The sequence below is a fragment of the Hippocampus comes genome, unplaced genomic scaffold (assembly GCF_001891065.2).
Source record: "Hippocampus comes isolate QL1 unplaced genomic scaffold, H_comes_QL1_v1.1 scaffold333, whole genome shotgun sequence".
Taxonomy (NCBI): Eukaryota; Metazoa; Chordata; class Actinopteri; order Syngnathiformes; family Syngnathidae; genus Hippocampus; species Hippocampus comes.
Window position 1 is genome coordinate 489,774 of NW_017805386.1, and position 15,081 is coordinate 504,854.

At 52.5% G+C, this 15,081-nt stretch overlaps 1 protein-coding gene across 1 annotated transcript in view; it reads left to right on the plus strand.

Moving 5' to 3' along the window:
• Positions 1-15,081, plus strand: part of LOC109517714 (tenascin-like) — a 27,365-nt gene that overhangs the window by 8,660 nt on the left and 3,624 nt on the right. The window contains exons 3-17 of the mRNA XM_019873044.1: positions 1-766; positions 1,436-1,699; positions 2,122-2,237; positions 2,872-3,025; positions 3,691-3,960; positions 4,320-4,505; positions 4,699-4,788; positions 4,861-5,124; positions 6,624-6,899; positions 12,520-12,792; positions 13,817-13,939; positions 14,337-14,480; positions 14,558-14,677; positions 14,757-14,894; positions 14,976-15,045. Coding sequence (XP_019728603.1) covers positions 1-766; positions 1,436-1,699; positions 2,122-2,237; positions 2,872-3,025; positions 3,691-3,960; positions 4,320-4,505; positions 4,699-4,788; positions 4,861-5,124; positions 6,624-6,899; positions 12,520-12,792; positions 13,817-13,939; positions 14,337-14,480; positions 14,558-14,677; positions 14,757-14,894; positions 14,976-15,045 — 3,254 coding nt within the window. The remainder of the gene's footprint in view (positions 767-1,435; positions 1,700-2,121; positions 2,238-2,871; positions 3,026-3,690; positions 3,961-4,319; positions 4,506-4,698; positions 4,789-4,860; positions 5,125-6,623; positions 6,900-12,519; positions 12,793-13,816; positions 13,940-14,336; positions 14,481-14,557; positions 14,678-14,756; positions 14,895-14,975; positions 15,046-15,081) is intronic.

Genomic DNA, 15,081 nt, shown 5'->3' on the forward strand with positions numbered 1-15,081 from the left:
GGCGGTGAAGACTGCTCCCGCCTCACCTGCCTCAATGACTGCAACGACAGAGGCGCCTGCTTCAACGGGATGTGCATCTGCGACGACGGCTATCAGGGCGATGACTGCAGCCAGTTGGCGTGCCCCAATAACTGCAACGGTCGAGGCCAGTGCGTCAACGGGCGCTGCGCCTGCGACGTTGGCTTCCGGAGCGACGACTGCGGCGAGATATCCTGTCCGAACGATTGCCTCCGGCGGGGGCGCTGCGTGAACGGCCAGTGCGTGTGCCAGGAAGGCTTCGGCAGCGAGGATTGCGGCGTCAGGACCTGCCCGTCGAACTGCTACGGTCGCGGGGCCTGCGTCGAGGGCCGCTGCGAGTGCCACGCCGGCTTCGGCGGGGACGACTGCGCCCTGCTGGGCTGCCCCAACGGCTGTCGAAATCGCGGGCGCTGCCTCGACGGACAGTGCGTGTGCGACGAAGGCTTCGCCGGGGAGGACTGCGGCCGGAAGGCGTGCCCCAACGACTGCCTGGCTCGGGGCCACTGCGACGACGGCGTGTGCGTCTGTCAGGAGGGCTACTCGGGCCGCGACTGCTCCCGGCTCACTTGCCCGGACAAGTGCAACGGCAGGGGGCGCTGCGTCGGGGGAAGGTGCGAATGTGAGAGCGGGTACCGAGGGGAGAGCTGCGCCGAGCGGAGCTGCCTCAACGGGTGCCACAACAGAGGACTCTGCGTCAAAGGACAGTGCGCCTGCGACGAGGGCTACATCACAGATGACTGCTCCGAAGGTAAGCTCACCCCAACAAGTTTTCCATCATTGAAGACTCGAAACCAGGGTTTCTCAAAGGTTTGATTATAGATGCCAAAAAATGGTGGTGGAGCAGGACTTTTCTCACAGACGTGCTCAAAATGAAGCTGCCCCCCGCCCCCCAAACTTCCCCATGGTTCCTTGGCACCAAGATGGTGCCAAGTTCATGTTTTGTTTCTTTTTAAATCTACCTTGTAATATAACAAGAACAAATTCAAGTTTTTTTTAACGGGGGGGGGGTCTTCTTTTTCAAGAAAAGCTGAACACCCCCCCCCACAACATCTGGGCTTTTGTCATGTGTTGTGCATGTTAGTTTTATTGGCACGCCGGTTCCCACATGTAGCTATGCACCTTTTTTTAAATGACATCAGAAATGATTTTTCTGACCCCCAATTTATGGCTCCTGGAACAGTTTCAGAACCACTGCTCGAAATTGTCTTACCTAATATATGGTTGGAAGCTTTTTTTAAAGTCCCCCCCCCCCCATCCCCCCCCCCCTCCAAAATCTATTCATGTGAGCGCTTTTTTTTTTTTTTCTATTTTTGGCATCTCTCTCACAAGTTCCAGATGTTTCTCTGGTGCTCGCATTAGCTTGTGTGCATCGGACCATGAGAAAGTTCCAACTTTTTATTGATTTTTTTTTTTCCAGTGTCTCCTCCAAAGGATCTCACCGTGGGTGAGGTCACGTCGGACACGGTGAACTTATCCTGGATCAACGACATGCTGGTGGCCGAATACCTGGTCACGTACGGGCCCACTCAGCCCGGCGGGCTCCTTTCGGACTTGACCGTGCCGGGAGACCGAACTGGCACCGCGCTCAAAGACCTGGAGCCGGGTTTGGAGTACCGCGTTAACGTATATGCCGTCCTGGGCAACGAGAGGAGCGTGCCGGTTGGCGCCAGCGTGGCCACAGGTACCAAAAGGCTCACGTGTGACTTCCGACTCCTTCGACGAAATGTCATCGTGCGAAGTCGTTCAAGCAACTGAGCTCCTTCCACATTTCGAATCCACATTTTCACAATGAGGTTCCCAAATTGAGATATCTTGCATACCTCCTTCCACATATCTTGATGAACTGAAACCATTCCATCTTCTCGTGAACACTTTCTCCCATTGGCAGATTTTCCCCAGTTAGGAAATAGTCTGGACATTTACCTCCTCTTGACGTCTGTCTTTAGAGAGGCGAAGCATTTCAACTTTGAGTCTCACATTTGACATTTGAAAAGTTCAGTTGCACGGCGTTTCTATTTGGCTTCAGCATTCCAACGCATTTTCCCTTTTTGCAGACAAAGCATTCTCGAAGTTGTCTGATGGTTTTGGTTTGAATCCTTGCAGCTCTTCCGCAGCCAGAAGGTATGAGATTCACGTCTGTGAGAGAGACCGCCGTCGAGGTTGAGTGGGAGCAGCTGAACGTTCCCTTCGACGGCTGGGAGATCTGCTTCCGTAACATGGTGGGTCCCCTCCCAAAGCCTTCCCGGGATTTTATGGCCGCGAGCTGCTCAGCCAGCCCGTTTTCCTGGAAATCTTTGCTCGCCACAATTTGGATTTCATGTCGTCGCCGGCGTTGCTGTGGACGTGTGGAAAAGTTGCATTGATTCTGAGCCACCAACTGCTGGGCTTTTGTGGCTGGTACGTCAGAGGGGCGCTGTAGTCAAGACGAGGTACATCGCCAAGACTTTAAAGAGACCAGATGAAATAAAGACAAAGACGTTGAAGGTTTGAATCAGTTCCGAGACGTTAGACTTTGAGGGGTCAAGATCAAGTCAAGACCAAGACTTGAAGAATGTGACATGAAGGCAAGACAAAGATTTGGAGGGGTTGAGACTTTAGAGAGCCAAGGCCATCTTTGAGAGGTTGGGACCAAATCGAGATCAAGACTTTGAGGTGTTAAGATGCGGTCAGCGCCGAGACCTGAAGAATGGAAGACCGCTTCAAGACGAATACTCGAAGAGCTCAAGACGCACAGCTGACAGAGTTCATTTGTCACAGGATCACAGACTGTAACATTGTTCAGAGTTCTTGTTTTTGCCCTTCCACTTCTCCTTTGTCTCGTCTGACTCGTATTTGTTTTGTTTTGGTTTTAAGAAAGAAGAAAACGGAAAGGTGGTCAGCACGGTTCCCTCCTCTCAAAAGCGCTTCCTCCAGTCGGGTCTGGGGCCGGGTCAGGAGTACGAGGTGTCCATCAGTGTGATCAAGAACAACGCCACGGGACCACCGGCGATCCGACGAGTCACAACCAGTGAGTTTAGCTTCAATCGATTGCTATTCCCAGCAATCAGTGTGGAGGGCGTCCTCACCCAGAGGTGCCAAAAGTGCTCAAGCACAATTCTTTGTGTGTTCGCGTGTGCGTTGAAAAGAAGGGACTGACTCCCATACTTTGATTTACAAAAGTACCGACTGTGAAATTTCAAAAGCATTATTTTCAATCTTGGAGTTGGCTGAGACTGCAGGTTCCCCCGACATGAGAGCTGAGCGCTCCTTGGGGCACCTGGAAAAAAGGACTTCAAGGTCATGCTTGAGCTCAACTCCGTCATCAGACAAAATTTGGATGTGAACTTTCACATCAAGTGTCAGTCTTGGCTCTTTCACGTCTTGGTCGTGACTCAGTCTCAACACCAATTCAAAGTCTCGACCGCTCGAAATTTTGGTTTTGACTTAGTTTCAACGATCAAACTCTCAGGTTTGACTTGGTCTTGGCTTTTGAAAGCGTTGCTCTCGCTTCAGTTTCTAGCCTTCAAAATCTCGGTCTTGACTTGGTCCCAAGCCCTAAAAGTCTCGATCTTAGTCTCTCAAGCCTTCTTGTTATTTAGGTACACCGCAATGTGACAGAAGCCGCTGCAAACTACCAACCGACAAGCGACGGTTTGCGAGTAGTCACTGATGGCGTGACCCTTTCTTCTGTAGATATCGACGCCCCGCAGCAGCTCCAAGTCTTGGACGTGAGCGACTCCTCTGCATTGATCAGCTGGTCTAAGCCGGTGGCGCCGACGGACCGGGTCACCCTGTTTTACAAGCCCAGCCAAGCCTCCTCCGAGGGCGCCAAAGTGGAGATCTTCCCGCCGGACGGGCAGCACAGCCTGGAGGGCCTGAAGCCTGACACCGAGTACACAGTGTCGCTTGTGGCCCGCAGCCAAGACGTCAGTAGCGAGCCGGCCGTCGCCACCTTTACTACAGGTCGGCTCAATACGGACAACTGTCAAACTGTCGGTTCCGTGTCACTGAGGTGGGGGATTCGAGCCACATGACTTGACGCAAGTCAGACTGAAGTCACCAGTTTTTCAGGCTTGGTACTTACTTGGCTAAAACTCCAGCATCTCAACTTGACTTTGACTTGGTATTCTTGAGTTACTCCCACTTCTGACAAAGGCAAAGTCATTCATATCATATGGCATGCTTCATCACTTGGCTTCATGCAAGTTTTGAGTTGAAACGTTGTCACGGGAACGTGGGACTCGCTTTAAGCTTGATGGTGAGGACTTGAGGCTGACTCCCACCTCCAAGCGACTAACACGAGGGTGTTGTTTTCTGTGAAGCGCTGGACGCCCCCAGGGAATTGCTGGCCGTGCGGCAGACAGAAGACAGCATCACCCTGATGTGGCGCAACACTCTGGCCGACGTGGACAGCTATCGTGTGAAATACAGTCCACTATCCGGTGCGGCTCACGGGGAGGAAGTGTTCCCGCGCGGACCTGGACAAAGCACCACGGCCACCATCACGGGTAAGTCCGCCCTACGGAGTTGAACTCTCAAAGGAGAGACGAGACCGTGGGCGTCAAACTTGTTTTCATCGCGGACCGCATCGTAGTCATTGATGGTTGCCCCTGGGGTGCTGGGTGACGACGGTGAGGCCGGATCTGGTCTGTGTTCTTGAAGTTTGACACCTCTGGACAAGTTAATGTGTCGGTTGTCCAGGGCTAAAGCCAGGGACCGAGTACGGCGTTGGAGTGACCAGCGTGAAGAACGAGCGGGAAAGTCTCCCGGCCACCATAAATGCAGCGACCGGTGAGTGAGTCACTTTGTGATCTGGAAGAAACATTTTTAAAAAAGGATTCGTGATTGACGGTTTCCCGTCAGACCTGGACCCGCCCCGAGGTCTGGAGCAAACCGAGTCCACAGAGACGGCCATTCGCATCCGATGGGAGAAGCCGCACGCTAAGGTGTCGCGATACCGGCTGGTGTACGTCTCCAGAGACGGACAAGTCGAGGAGGCGGAGATCGCGCCCTCTGAGACGACTTTCGTCTTAGCCGACCTGACGCCGGCGACAAGTTACGCCGTCACTTTGACGGCGGAGCGAGGCCACAGGATGAGCTCGCCAGTCACTCTGAATGCATCCACAGGTGGGTGGAGCCAGAAGGGGTGGGCGTATGCGTGTGGGGGGTGGGGGGGCACCACCTTAACCCGCCGATTTCCTTCCAGGTACATTTGGGGTCTTTTGAACTTGCCTTTCTAGCCTTGTCTCTCATGATACTCGCAAACGTTGAATCGAGATGACGGGATTCCTTTTGGTTGTTCACCTCTGGGACAGGATCCCAAGATGCAAACTCGACAGCATTTATGCAGCGCGGGGTCGTGAAGAATGCTGTGACCTCAGCAAAGGCGTGGCACAGCATAGCAGGCCAACATCTTTGGCTCCAGAGTCAGCAGTTCATTGGCATCTCCACCATATCTTTCCAGAGAGGTCCGCTGACTTGAAAGCAGTGTGGAATAAACCGCGGATGTCAAACTAGAGAGGGCCCCCTATTGAGAGAATAGCATCATGCCATGACTTATCCGTCACTACTTCCAACAAAGCGCTGACATCCCCCTCACAAGGATTGTCTCATTCCGCTGGGAAAAGTGGCCACCTGGGAGCCCTTTTTGCCACCAGGCAGGCCAACAACATCAACGCTCGCGCGACCACCCTGAGGGGGACGCATCCGCCAGGGACGTGAATAGGGGGACCCCACATGTAAAACTACTGAAGAATCCTTTTGAATTCAGTTGGAGCCATCTTCAACAGCCAGGAAGAGTCCAGTTGTCCGCATTCAACTGAAGTGGATTTTCCAAGTTTTTCCAGATGCGCTCACCGCGGCAACGACACGGTCCGCACAGAAAAATAACATCTCTCCTCCCCCCCGGCCGATTGGAACGTCACAAATGCCAAGCGTTAACGCTGGCTGGTGTGCGTCCAAGGGGTCTTCCGAGAACTTCTCTGTGCACGCGAGGTCATGTGAGCTCAGTACCGGGAAGTAAGAAGAGAGCCAAGATGGAAATGGGAGCCCCCCGCCCCCCTCGCCCCACATCTACACTCAAACAAGTCTGGTTGCGATGAACTCTGGAGGCAAACAGCTCTGAGAGCAGCGGTGGTGGGCCAATTAGAGTGTGATAGCGGCGCTATGAAGAGTCGGATCGTGTCCCCACTGAAGGCGCGGGTACAGAACGCAGGGCCCGCCACTGCTCATGTTTTGCTACTTACAAGGAATGCGCGCCCAAATTTGTGGTTTCACACAGAGGAGCGACTCCAAGACTTTTCTTCTTACGCTGCTTCTTGCTCTTTCTCAAGGCGGTTTCCAGCCTTTCTCAATCGACCAGCCGCAACTTTCAAGTTTGGAGTAGTTCCAAAGCAGGCCTCGAGCGCACCGCGCCGCGCCGCGATGAGCCCGACTGTTGCTTAGCGAACGGTCAAATCGCTCAGCTTGGTTTGCTTCCAGGATCTTGCGATGCGCCGCGCCGCGATGAGCCCGTTTGTTGCTTAGCGAACGGTCAATCGCTCAGCTTGGTTTGCTTCCAGGATCTTGCGATTTTGCGAGCCACAGCGCCGCGCTGCCTTTAGCATTGGTTGTGTGTCACCCAGCAGAGGCAGCCGGGCCCTCGGTGGCCAACCTCACCTTCTCTGACGTCACATGGGACGGCTTTACGGCCTCCTGGAGCCCCTTGGGCGGCGACTTTGACAGCTTGGTGGTGGAGGTGACAAACTTGGACAATATGGCGCAGAGCCAGAACCTGAGCGTGTCGGGCGGCGCGCTCAGCCTGGGCCTCTGGGGCCTGAACGCCAACACCAGCTACATGGTGGGCCTCTACCCCCTCTACCAAGGTGTCTTCCTGGAGCCCGTGTTTGCCGAAGCCACCACAGGTACGGGCGGCCTCGCCTCGCTACTGTTTGCGCCCGTAACTGCTTCGCGACACACAGCGCCACTTAACCTTGCTCAGTGATGTCATCGGCATTCAGGAATCAACATCAGTGCATGGCTGCCATGCTCAGCATGATCCCTCACGGACGTGGAATGGAGGCGGCTGATTTGGACCCTTTTTAATGCGGATATGCTGATTTTGTTTCTTTCTTTGTTTCTTCCCCCCCCCTTCGTTTGCTTGTCTTGTAACCTCAACATGCAACCACATGAGGAAAACGTCATGAGCATGAAAATCACACGCAGTGCATATAAAAAGCCTACACACCCAAACGTCAGCTGCTTATGTTTAAAAAAAACAACAACTGTCCTGCACAACTCAAGTGAATTGGTTCAATCTTTTCAAGAGGCAAAATAAAAATGAACAAGTGCGATACTGCGATTGGACGAGTGTGCATACCCTATTTTAACCGGGATGTGACTGATTTTAAAAAGTCACGTTGAAACATCTAAACTGGAGTTGGCACACACCTGCCACCATTGAAAGTACCTCTCTCCACCCCAAATGAAGTTCAGATGATTGAGTAGGCTTTTTCTGCCCATTTAATTTGCTTTCTAGCAATACCCTCAACGTTTTAGATTCCAAAAGTTTTGAAATGATTTATCGTGGTTGCTTTTGAACAGGGGTGTGTAGACTTTTCAGCCAATGGTGCATGTCTCACCAAAAGTAAGTGAGGATATTCGCCTTTCCAAAACTTCACCCAAAAGCCGAATGTCCCCAAACTTTTTGTGACGTCGAAATGATCACCGATTTGCTTCAACCGCACTGCCTGTCGTTAGTCCCGTCCACTCCTCTGGTTTTCTTCTTTTCTTTCTTTTGTGTTTCCATCACTTGTCTTGAGTGGCGCCGATCTCCTGGCGGCATGCCTCGCGCACATCGCAATCACACAGCGCACAGAGAAGCCCGCCCCTCGAAAGCGTCCCATCCTTCCATCCAAACGCACGAAGCTCGGCCCCGCCCTTGCATTGACGCGCCGCAACCACGGCAAAAGCAAATCGGTCACGTTTCCCGCCACCTCATTGTGCCGTCTTATCATGGCCGTTTGGACAAATCAAAAACATGCTGGACTTGTTCTACTTTGGTGGAAGCCACACCCCCCGGGAAACGTAGACCGACCAATCGCAGGAGCCGGATCCAAGCGGGCTCCGGATGAAGCTATTCCGAGTCACTTGAATCCCTTCCAGATCAAGTCTGTAGCTGGAAGCAGTTTCTGGATAAAACGACACGGTTGTTCGGCATAGTCGGTTGATTCGTGCCAAATCGAAACGGAGTCAAACATGGTGGTTGAGCAATTTGCCACCCACCATTTGGGGATCTTAGTAAGGTAAAGCCCAAAAGGTCTAACGATGGTGTCTCCCTTCAGCGCGTCAGCCGTCGCTCGGACAACTTTTCGTGTCCAACGTGACGTCGGAGAGCTTCTTGGTGGTCTGGGATCACACCGAGGGCCACCTGGATGGTTTTGTCCTGGAGATTATCGATTCGGATTGGCTGATGGAGCCGAGGGAGTATAACCTGTCCCGCCTCGCGACGGCACATCAGGTTTCGGGGCTGCGGCCCGACTCGGACTATGTAGCCTACCTCTACGGCACGTACAAGGGAGCCCGAACGGGCGCCGTCAGTATTGTTGCGACCACAGGTATTTCATGTGTACTCCCTACCCTACCCCCACAAAAAAGAAATAACCGGCAGTAAGATTCTAGAAAAATGTGTTGCTGTCGTCCCTGCGAAGGATTTCGTATGCTTCAAATGGTCTTCCTGATTTCCGGATCTTAGGCCACTCCCTTCACGCCTGCCCGTATTGCTGCCCGTCAACAGACGCCTGTTCGCATCTTTTGTTTTTTCAGCCTTGGAGGCAACACTTCATCAGCAGAATGACACTTAGTCAGCTAGCGTGCAGATCTGCGCATTTGGCACTTGCAGCACTGCCAACCATTGGCCCACGGCATCGACACTCGAGTGTTTAGCGGTCATCAGAGTTGCCGTTCGGCTTAGCTTTTGACTCGGACATGACCACGTTTCCCTGTATTCCCAGTTGCTTCACAAGATCATAGCCTCGCTACTCAAGTGTGGATGGAGAAAGTACGAAAGAGCGTCTTTAGTTTGTCTCATGGTACAACGCGATTGGCTCGCAACCATTCCGGGGCGGGCACGGGTTGCTTCACAAGATCGTATATTTATTGAGCCTCGCTACTCAAGTGTGGATGGAGAAAGTATGAAAAAGCGTCTTTAGTTAGTCTCATGATACGACGCGATTGGCTCGCAACCATTCCGGGGCGGGCACGCACCGTCTCTCACCGCAAGTCAGTCTCCTGTTCGCACGTGGCGCGAGTGAGGATGAGCAGCTCAGAAAACCGATGAATGTTTCCCCACGCTCGATAGGTGGGCGGATCCTCCCCCCCGTCGTCCCCTTAAAAATCGACTTCAGCACAGTGACACTTGTGATTTTTTTTGGACGACTTTGCAGGGACGACACCACAGCGACCTCGTTTGTGCCTCCTCTTAGTTTGACAATCATGTACTGTATATCTCTTTCTCTCCTCTCGTAGCTGAAGAGCCAGATTTGTCCCGGCTAGTTGTTGCTAACGTTACCTCAGACAGCGTGTCGCTGACGTGGCGGGCGGGCGCCAAGGCGTTTGATAACTTTGTAGTTGAAGTCAGAGAGTCTGCTTTGCCCTCGCAGGCAATGGGTCAGGCCTTGCCGGGCCAGGCGCGCTCCACGGTCATGGCCGGCCTTAAAGCCAGTACACGCTACGACATAAAGCTGTACGCCAGTGCCGGCGGCCGCAACACGCCTCCGCTTTTCGCTGTTGCTACAACAGGTAGGGAGCAAAGCCACTGCCCCGGTGGCTCCGCATCCAGATGCCGCTCAACTGGCGTGTTCTTCTTTGTGTTCAGAGGACGCCCCCCTCTTGGGGCCCGTGACCGCTCTCTCTACCGGTCCGCATAACCTCAGCGTGAGCTGGAGCGTTGCTTCCGGCCACTTTGATGACTTTGTTGTCCGAGTCGGTGACGCCGAGCAAGAGTCTGAGCCGCGGGAGTTCAGACTGCCCGGCCACGCCGCAAACGTTACTGTCTCCGACCTGATGGACGCCACGAGCTATAACGTGGAAGTTTATGGCTTTTCTCACGGCCGCCGCACTCCCTCCACGCTAGTCCACGCCATCACAGGTACCCGCCAGCTTCACTCTTGTTCTCAGCACTTTGCTCACCGCATGAAGCCAACATCAGAAATTAGGAGGATTGGTCTTGAATGAGACCAGATTGAGATTAGCGAGAGATGCAGAACTGGCACTCCCGAGACTTTAACCCGACCCGCACAAGGTTGGCCAGAAAAAAGTCAAATAAAATGGAGGTCACAGGTTTTCATGGTTTTCGCGCATTTTAGGTTCGTCCTGAAATGTCAGCCAAAGCTGAATCGCGTTAACTTTTGGTGAGTCGTGTAACTATTAGAGCCGCGCAATATGTTGGCCTTCTTCACACTGCCCCCGCATCAAATTTGGTTCTTAGAGCAGAACTCATTTGAGGCCAGTTCGAATTTGTTGAATCCACACACCAGGTACTAGCATGGTGGCATTGACGTCCAGTAGCTTTCCCGCAGGTGAAGTCGAGACAAAGAAATACAAATGTCAAAGTATGAGCAGTGGGATTCAAAATCCAGCCAGACGCATCCCTTTTTGTCAGCTTCTGCCCCAGAGTCGGATGTCGTGCGTTCCATCACGCATGGACCCGGGCAAGTTGCGATTGGAGGGAAGACTGCTTTTTCACACTGCTGTCATCGTCGTCACAACTCTTGCTCTTAATAAATGCTGATGTCACCCAAACGAGGGTCTAGTACCCATTTTGAAGAATCGGAACTTGGGCATTGAGGAAAACTTCTGGTCTGGAAATCTCTGCGGCAGTGTGAACAAAGCCTAAGATAAGAACCTGAACGATACATCGCTCCTACGAAGTACAGTAATGCCGCGCATGTTTGCAGTTTGTCATTCCCAAATGTACCTACGAGCTGTCTTTCTGAAATGAGCCAAGATGCAAATTCAGCCCGAGGCCTTCCGAGATGATCAAGTAGTACAGCATCAAGGAAGAACATTTAAGTGATGCGCTTGACTGAGAGACACCTTGGTGTGTTGGGCGCCGGACTATGCGTAGCCTTAGTGGAAGTTACGGAGAGTCTTTGGCGCGGACCCTATCCCCTTACCGGTGGCGGGGTGTTACTCTACAGGGCACTTTGCAGACTTATTTATTCGAGAAATGAACCAAGTAGACACTTTGCAGATTTGCTGTTGCTAGCCTTGCCTGCATGCTAACTGATGACACACCGCCAACTCCCTCGACTCCTCCCTTCCTCCAGCACCTTTGCCCAAAGTGGAAAACTTGACCATTTCCAACGTCACCCCCTTCGGCTTCCGCGTGTCGTGGGGAGTGAAGCAGCGGCAGCCGCGGGAGGAATCGGCGCACTCCGTGGGGGCTTTCAGCCACTTTAACGTCGTGGTGACCGACTCGGGATGGCTTCTGGAGCCTCAGAAGTTCACGGTTCCAGGAAACCAGAGCCACCTGGACGTCTGGGGGCTTATCACCGGTATAGGCTATGAGATCAGGCTGACGGGCGTGTCAAAGGCGGGGCTCCTCTCCCGGCCCCTCACCGCAGTGGCCGTCACAGGTAGCAACAGCGGGGGGTAGGGGGCCGCACCCTGGCAAGGGGCCCTCTTGTCGTACTGCAACTCATGCAACCGCAGTGGTACCTCGACTTGCAATCCGAGTGCCCGGACCACCGCTTCTTCCACTTACGAGTCCTTGCTCGGTCGATTTTTGTTTGCTTTGTGTTGCCAGTCAAACTTTTGAGTTGCGAGCTCGAGGTACGGCACGACTCGAGTGAAGTGAATGTAATGCCCTCGCATGTGGGCAAGGAAAGACGGAGTCGCGGTCTTGGCGTGCGGCTGCAGGAGCGGGCATTGTGGTGTTCCCGTCCCTTTTTTTCCTACCTCCCCAAATAAAATGTGAGCCAGATTCTTGGTTTGCATTCATATTTGACAGTGTGTTTTCCTTCCGATGTTTTAAAAAAGGGCACCTGTGCTTCAGTTCTAGGTGTCTACGTACGAGAGGAGATGGGCACGCTCACAGTGCGAGCACTCAGGGCCTCGGTCCATATACGAAGCCTTTCTCTCGTCTTGTTGATTTGCCCAAATCCAAAGCGTGTCATTCTTTTCCTGCATTGGAGTGCAATAAGCAAAACTATTAGAGGAAGGAAAACACTGAGCATGACACGTCCGCCGAGTTAACTTCAAATCTGTTTCATTTTCTTTGAATGTGCTGGAAACGTGGCCGGCGGGGGGACGCATTGCACGAAACTCTGTTCCTGCCAGCGGATTGCCTCCCGTCTGAAAGTGACTTGATTGAAACTCTCTGAAAAGCTTGTGCGCCTCTCGTTTTGCTCGGACTGACTTGCACTCGCATCCTGAGGCCTCCACTTGAGGCCTCCACTCGAAAATGGAAGGAGCTTTCTAATCTCTCTCTGAAATCTTGATCATCCACATGAATCAACCGACAAACTTTCCTTTCTGGCCCAGAGGCAGAACCCGAAGTGGAGCACCTCTTCGTCTCCGACATCACAGCCGACAGTTTCCGCGTGTCCTGGGCGGCAGACGAAGACCTCTTTGACAGATTTGTGCTCAAACTACGGGACAGCAAAAGATTCTCCCGTCCTCAGGAGCACATGGTCCACGGCGATGAGCGAACCAGGCTAATCACTGGACTCATGCCAGGCACAGAGTATGAAATTGAACTTTACGGCCTTTCTTTGGACCACCGTTCCCAGCCGATCTTTGGGGTTGCTCAGACAGGTACTCCGGCTACACTGGTTCCGGATTGAAGTCTTGAACCTCTCATAACTGGATCCGCTGGTCCATACTAACCGCTTGCTCCTTTCAGAACTGAATCCGCTGGTTTAGACTAACCTCTGAAAGCCTCCAGGACCGGATCTGCTTTTTGTATACTAAACTCTCGGGCCCCCGAGACCTGGATTTGTTGCCTCTGGAACCTCTCAGAACTGGATCCAGTGATTCAGACTAACCTCTTAAACCTTTCACCACTGGAACCGATTGTTCTTTATTAACCTCTGGGACCTCGTAGAACTGCTGGATCCAGTGGTTGGACATCAACCTCTGGAACCATACTAAGCTCTTAGAACTCCTTCCTATGGCTTTTTTTTGTTTGTTTTTTTACACTTCTGGGACCTCACAGAACGGAATACACTGATCCTTTACTAAACTCTGCAACCCTTTAGAAAAGGATGAACTGCTTGTATAGTAACTATTGGGAACCCTAAGAACGGGAACTACATCAACCTCTGGAACCATACTAAGCTCTTGAAACTCCTTCCTATGGCTTTTTTTTTTTTTTTTTACTTCTGGGACCTCACAGAATGGAATACACTGGTCCTATACTAAACTCTGCAACCCTTTAGAAAAGGATGAACTGCTTGTATAGTAACTATTGGGAACCCTAAGAACGGGAACCCCCGAGTCCATACTAACGACTTAGAACTGGGTCCACAGGTTCAATACTAACATCTGCTACTCCTCAGAACTGGATCTGTTGGTTCGATACTAACGTCTCAGGACTCAGTCCATTGACCACATGTTAATTCTGGGAAGTCTCAGACTTTGATCCACTGCTTCTGTACTAAACTTTTGGATGCTTTTGAACTCAATCCCCCGGTTCCATAGTAACATCTCAGAATTGGATCCACTGCTTTCATACTAACCTCTGGGTTAAGTCACCAATTACTCTGATGGAGGCTAGCCGACGCCAGACCACTTCAGTCTAAGCCACCTCTAACATTTGAACTCCTTTTTCTTCGTCCAGGCCTGACAACTCCAAAGGGCCTTCGGTTCTCTGACGTGACGGACTCGTCAGCAGTGGTCCACTGGTCCACGCCTCAGTCTGCAGTAGACAACTATCACATCACGTACATGCCATTTGAGGGAGGTAAGACTTACAGAGCAATCTTGGTGACCCAAGGATGAGTCCTGGGTTTCGAGGCCAGACGTGATGACTCCGGTCACTCTTTTGATGATTCGTGACTTGGCCTGACAAAAACTGAAAGGCTTGAGACTTGACTTGGAACTGGGAGTTAAGACTTGGGTCTTAAAAGTGGACTTGGCAGCTTCAAATGTTTTGCATGGAGCTTGGCTGTCCAATACCGCATTGGCAATGCGACTCGACTTGGGACTTACCACAGGAATTGACTCGAGATAACCTGTGACTTGATTTGCCGATGACACAAGAATTCGGGACTTGCTTGAAAGCTAGACTTTGAACCTTGAGGCATGCACGTGTGTGACTCGATCCGGTCTTGCCCAAAGAGAATCCTTCTCGTCCACAGGAAGCCCGATGAGCGTAACTGTGGATGGCGACGTGCTACAGGCTCTGCTACCCAACATGATTCCCGGCAGGATGTACCAGGTGACGGTCAGTGCGGTGAAGGGTCTGGAGGAGAGCGACCCAAGTGGTGACGTCGTAACCACCGGTTTGTCGACGCCCCCGAAGAGCCGTCTCAGTCCTCAGCCCCTTCGGATGACTCTTCATATCTGTTCCCCCCCTCAGCTTTGGACAGACCTGAAGGTCTGACCGCGGTTAACATCACAGACAGCTCCGCTCGGCTGCAATGGCGACCGTCCGTAGCCACGGTGGACGGCTACGTAATAACGTATAATTCCGAGTCAGGTTTGTCTGTTCCGTTACTTGACTTGAAATTGTCTCCACCTGGATTTGCTGTGATGGGAGCTCCTGATGTGTTTCCCAGTGTCCCCGATGGTGGAGCGCGTTTCTGAAACCGAGTTGGAGATAGCCCCCTTGCTTCCGGGAACTCTCTACTCCGTGGAGCTCGTGGCCACCAGGGGGGCGCAGACGAGCGCCTCCGCCCTGACAGAATTCACCACAAGTAGTAGAAATCGGATCAATCTTTGAATAGTTTTGAACATCTTTGAACTTTGATGACCCAGATCTGACACTGTGTTCCCAGAGCTGGACGCCCCTCGAGATCTGGTGGCCCTGAACATTCAAACGGATAGCGCCACTCTGACATGGAGACCGCCGCAAGCGGCCATTAGCGGCTACACCCCGACCCT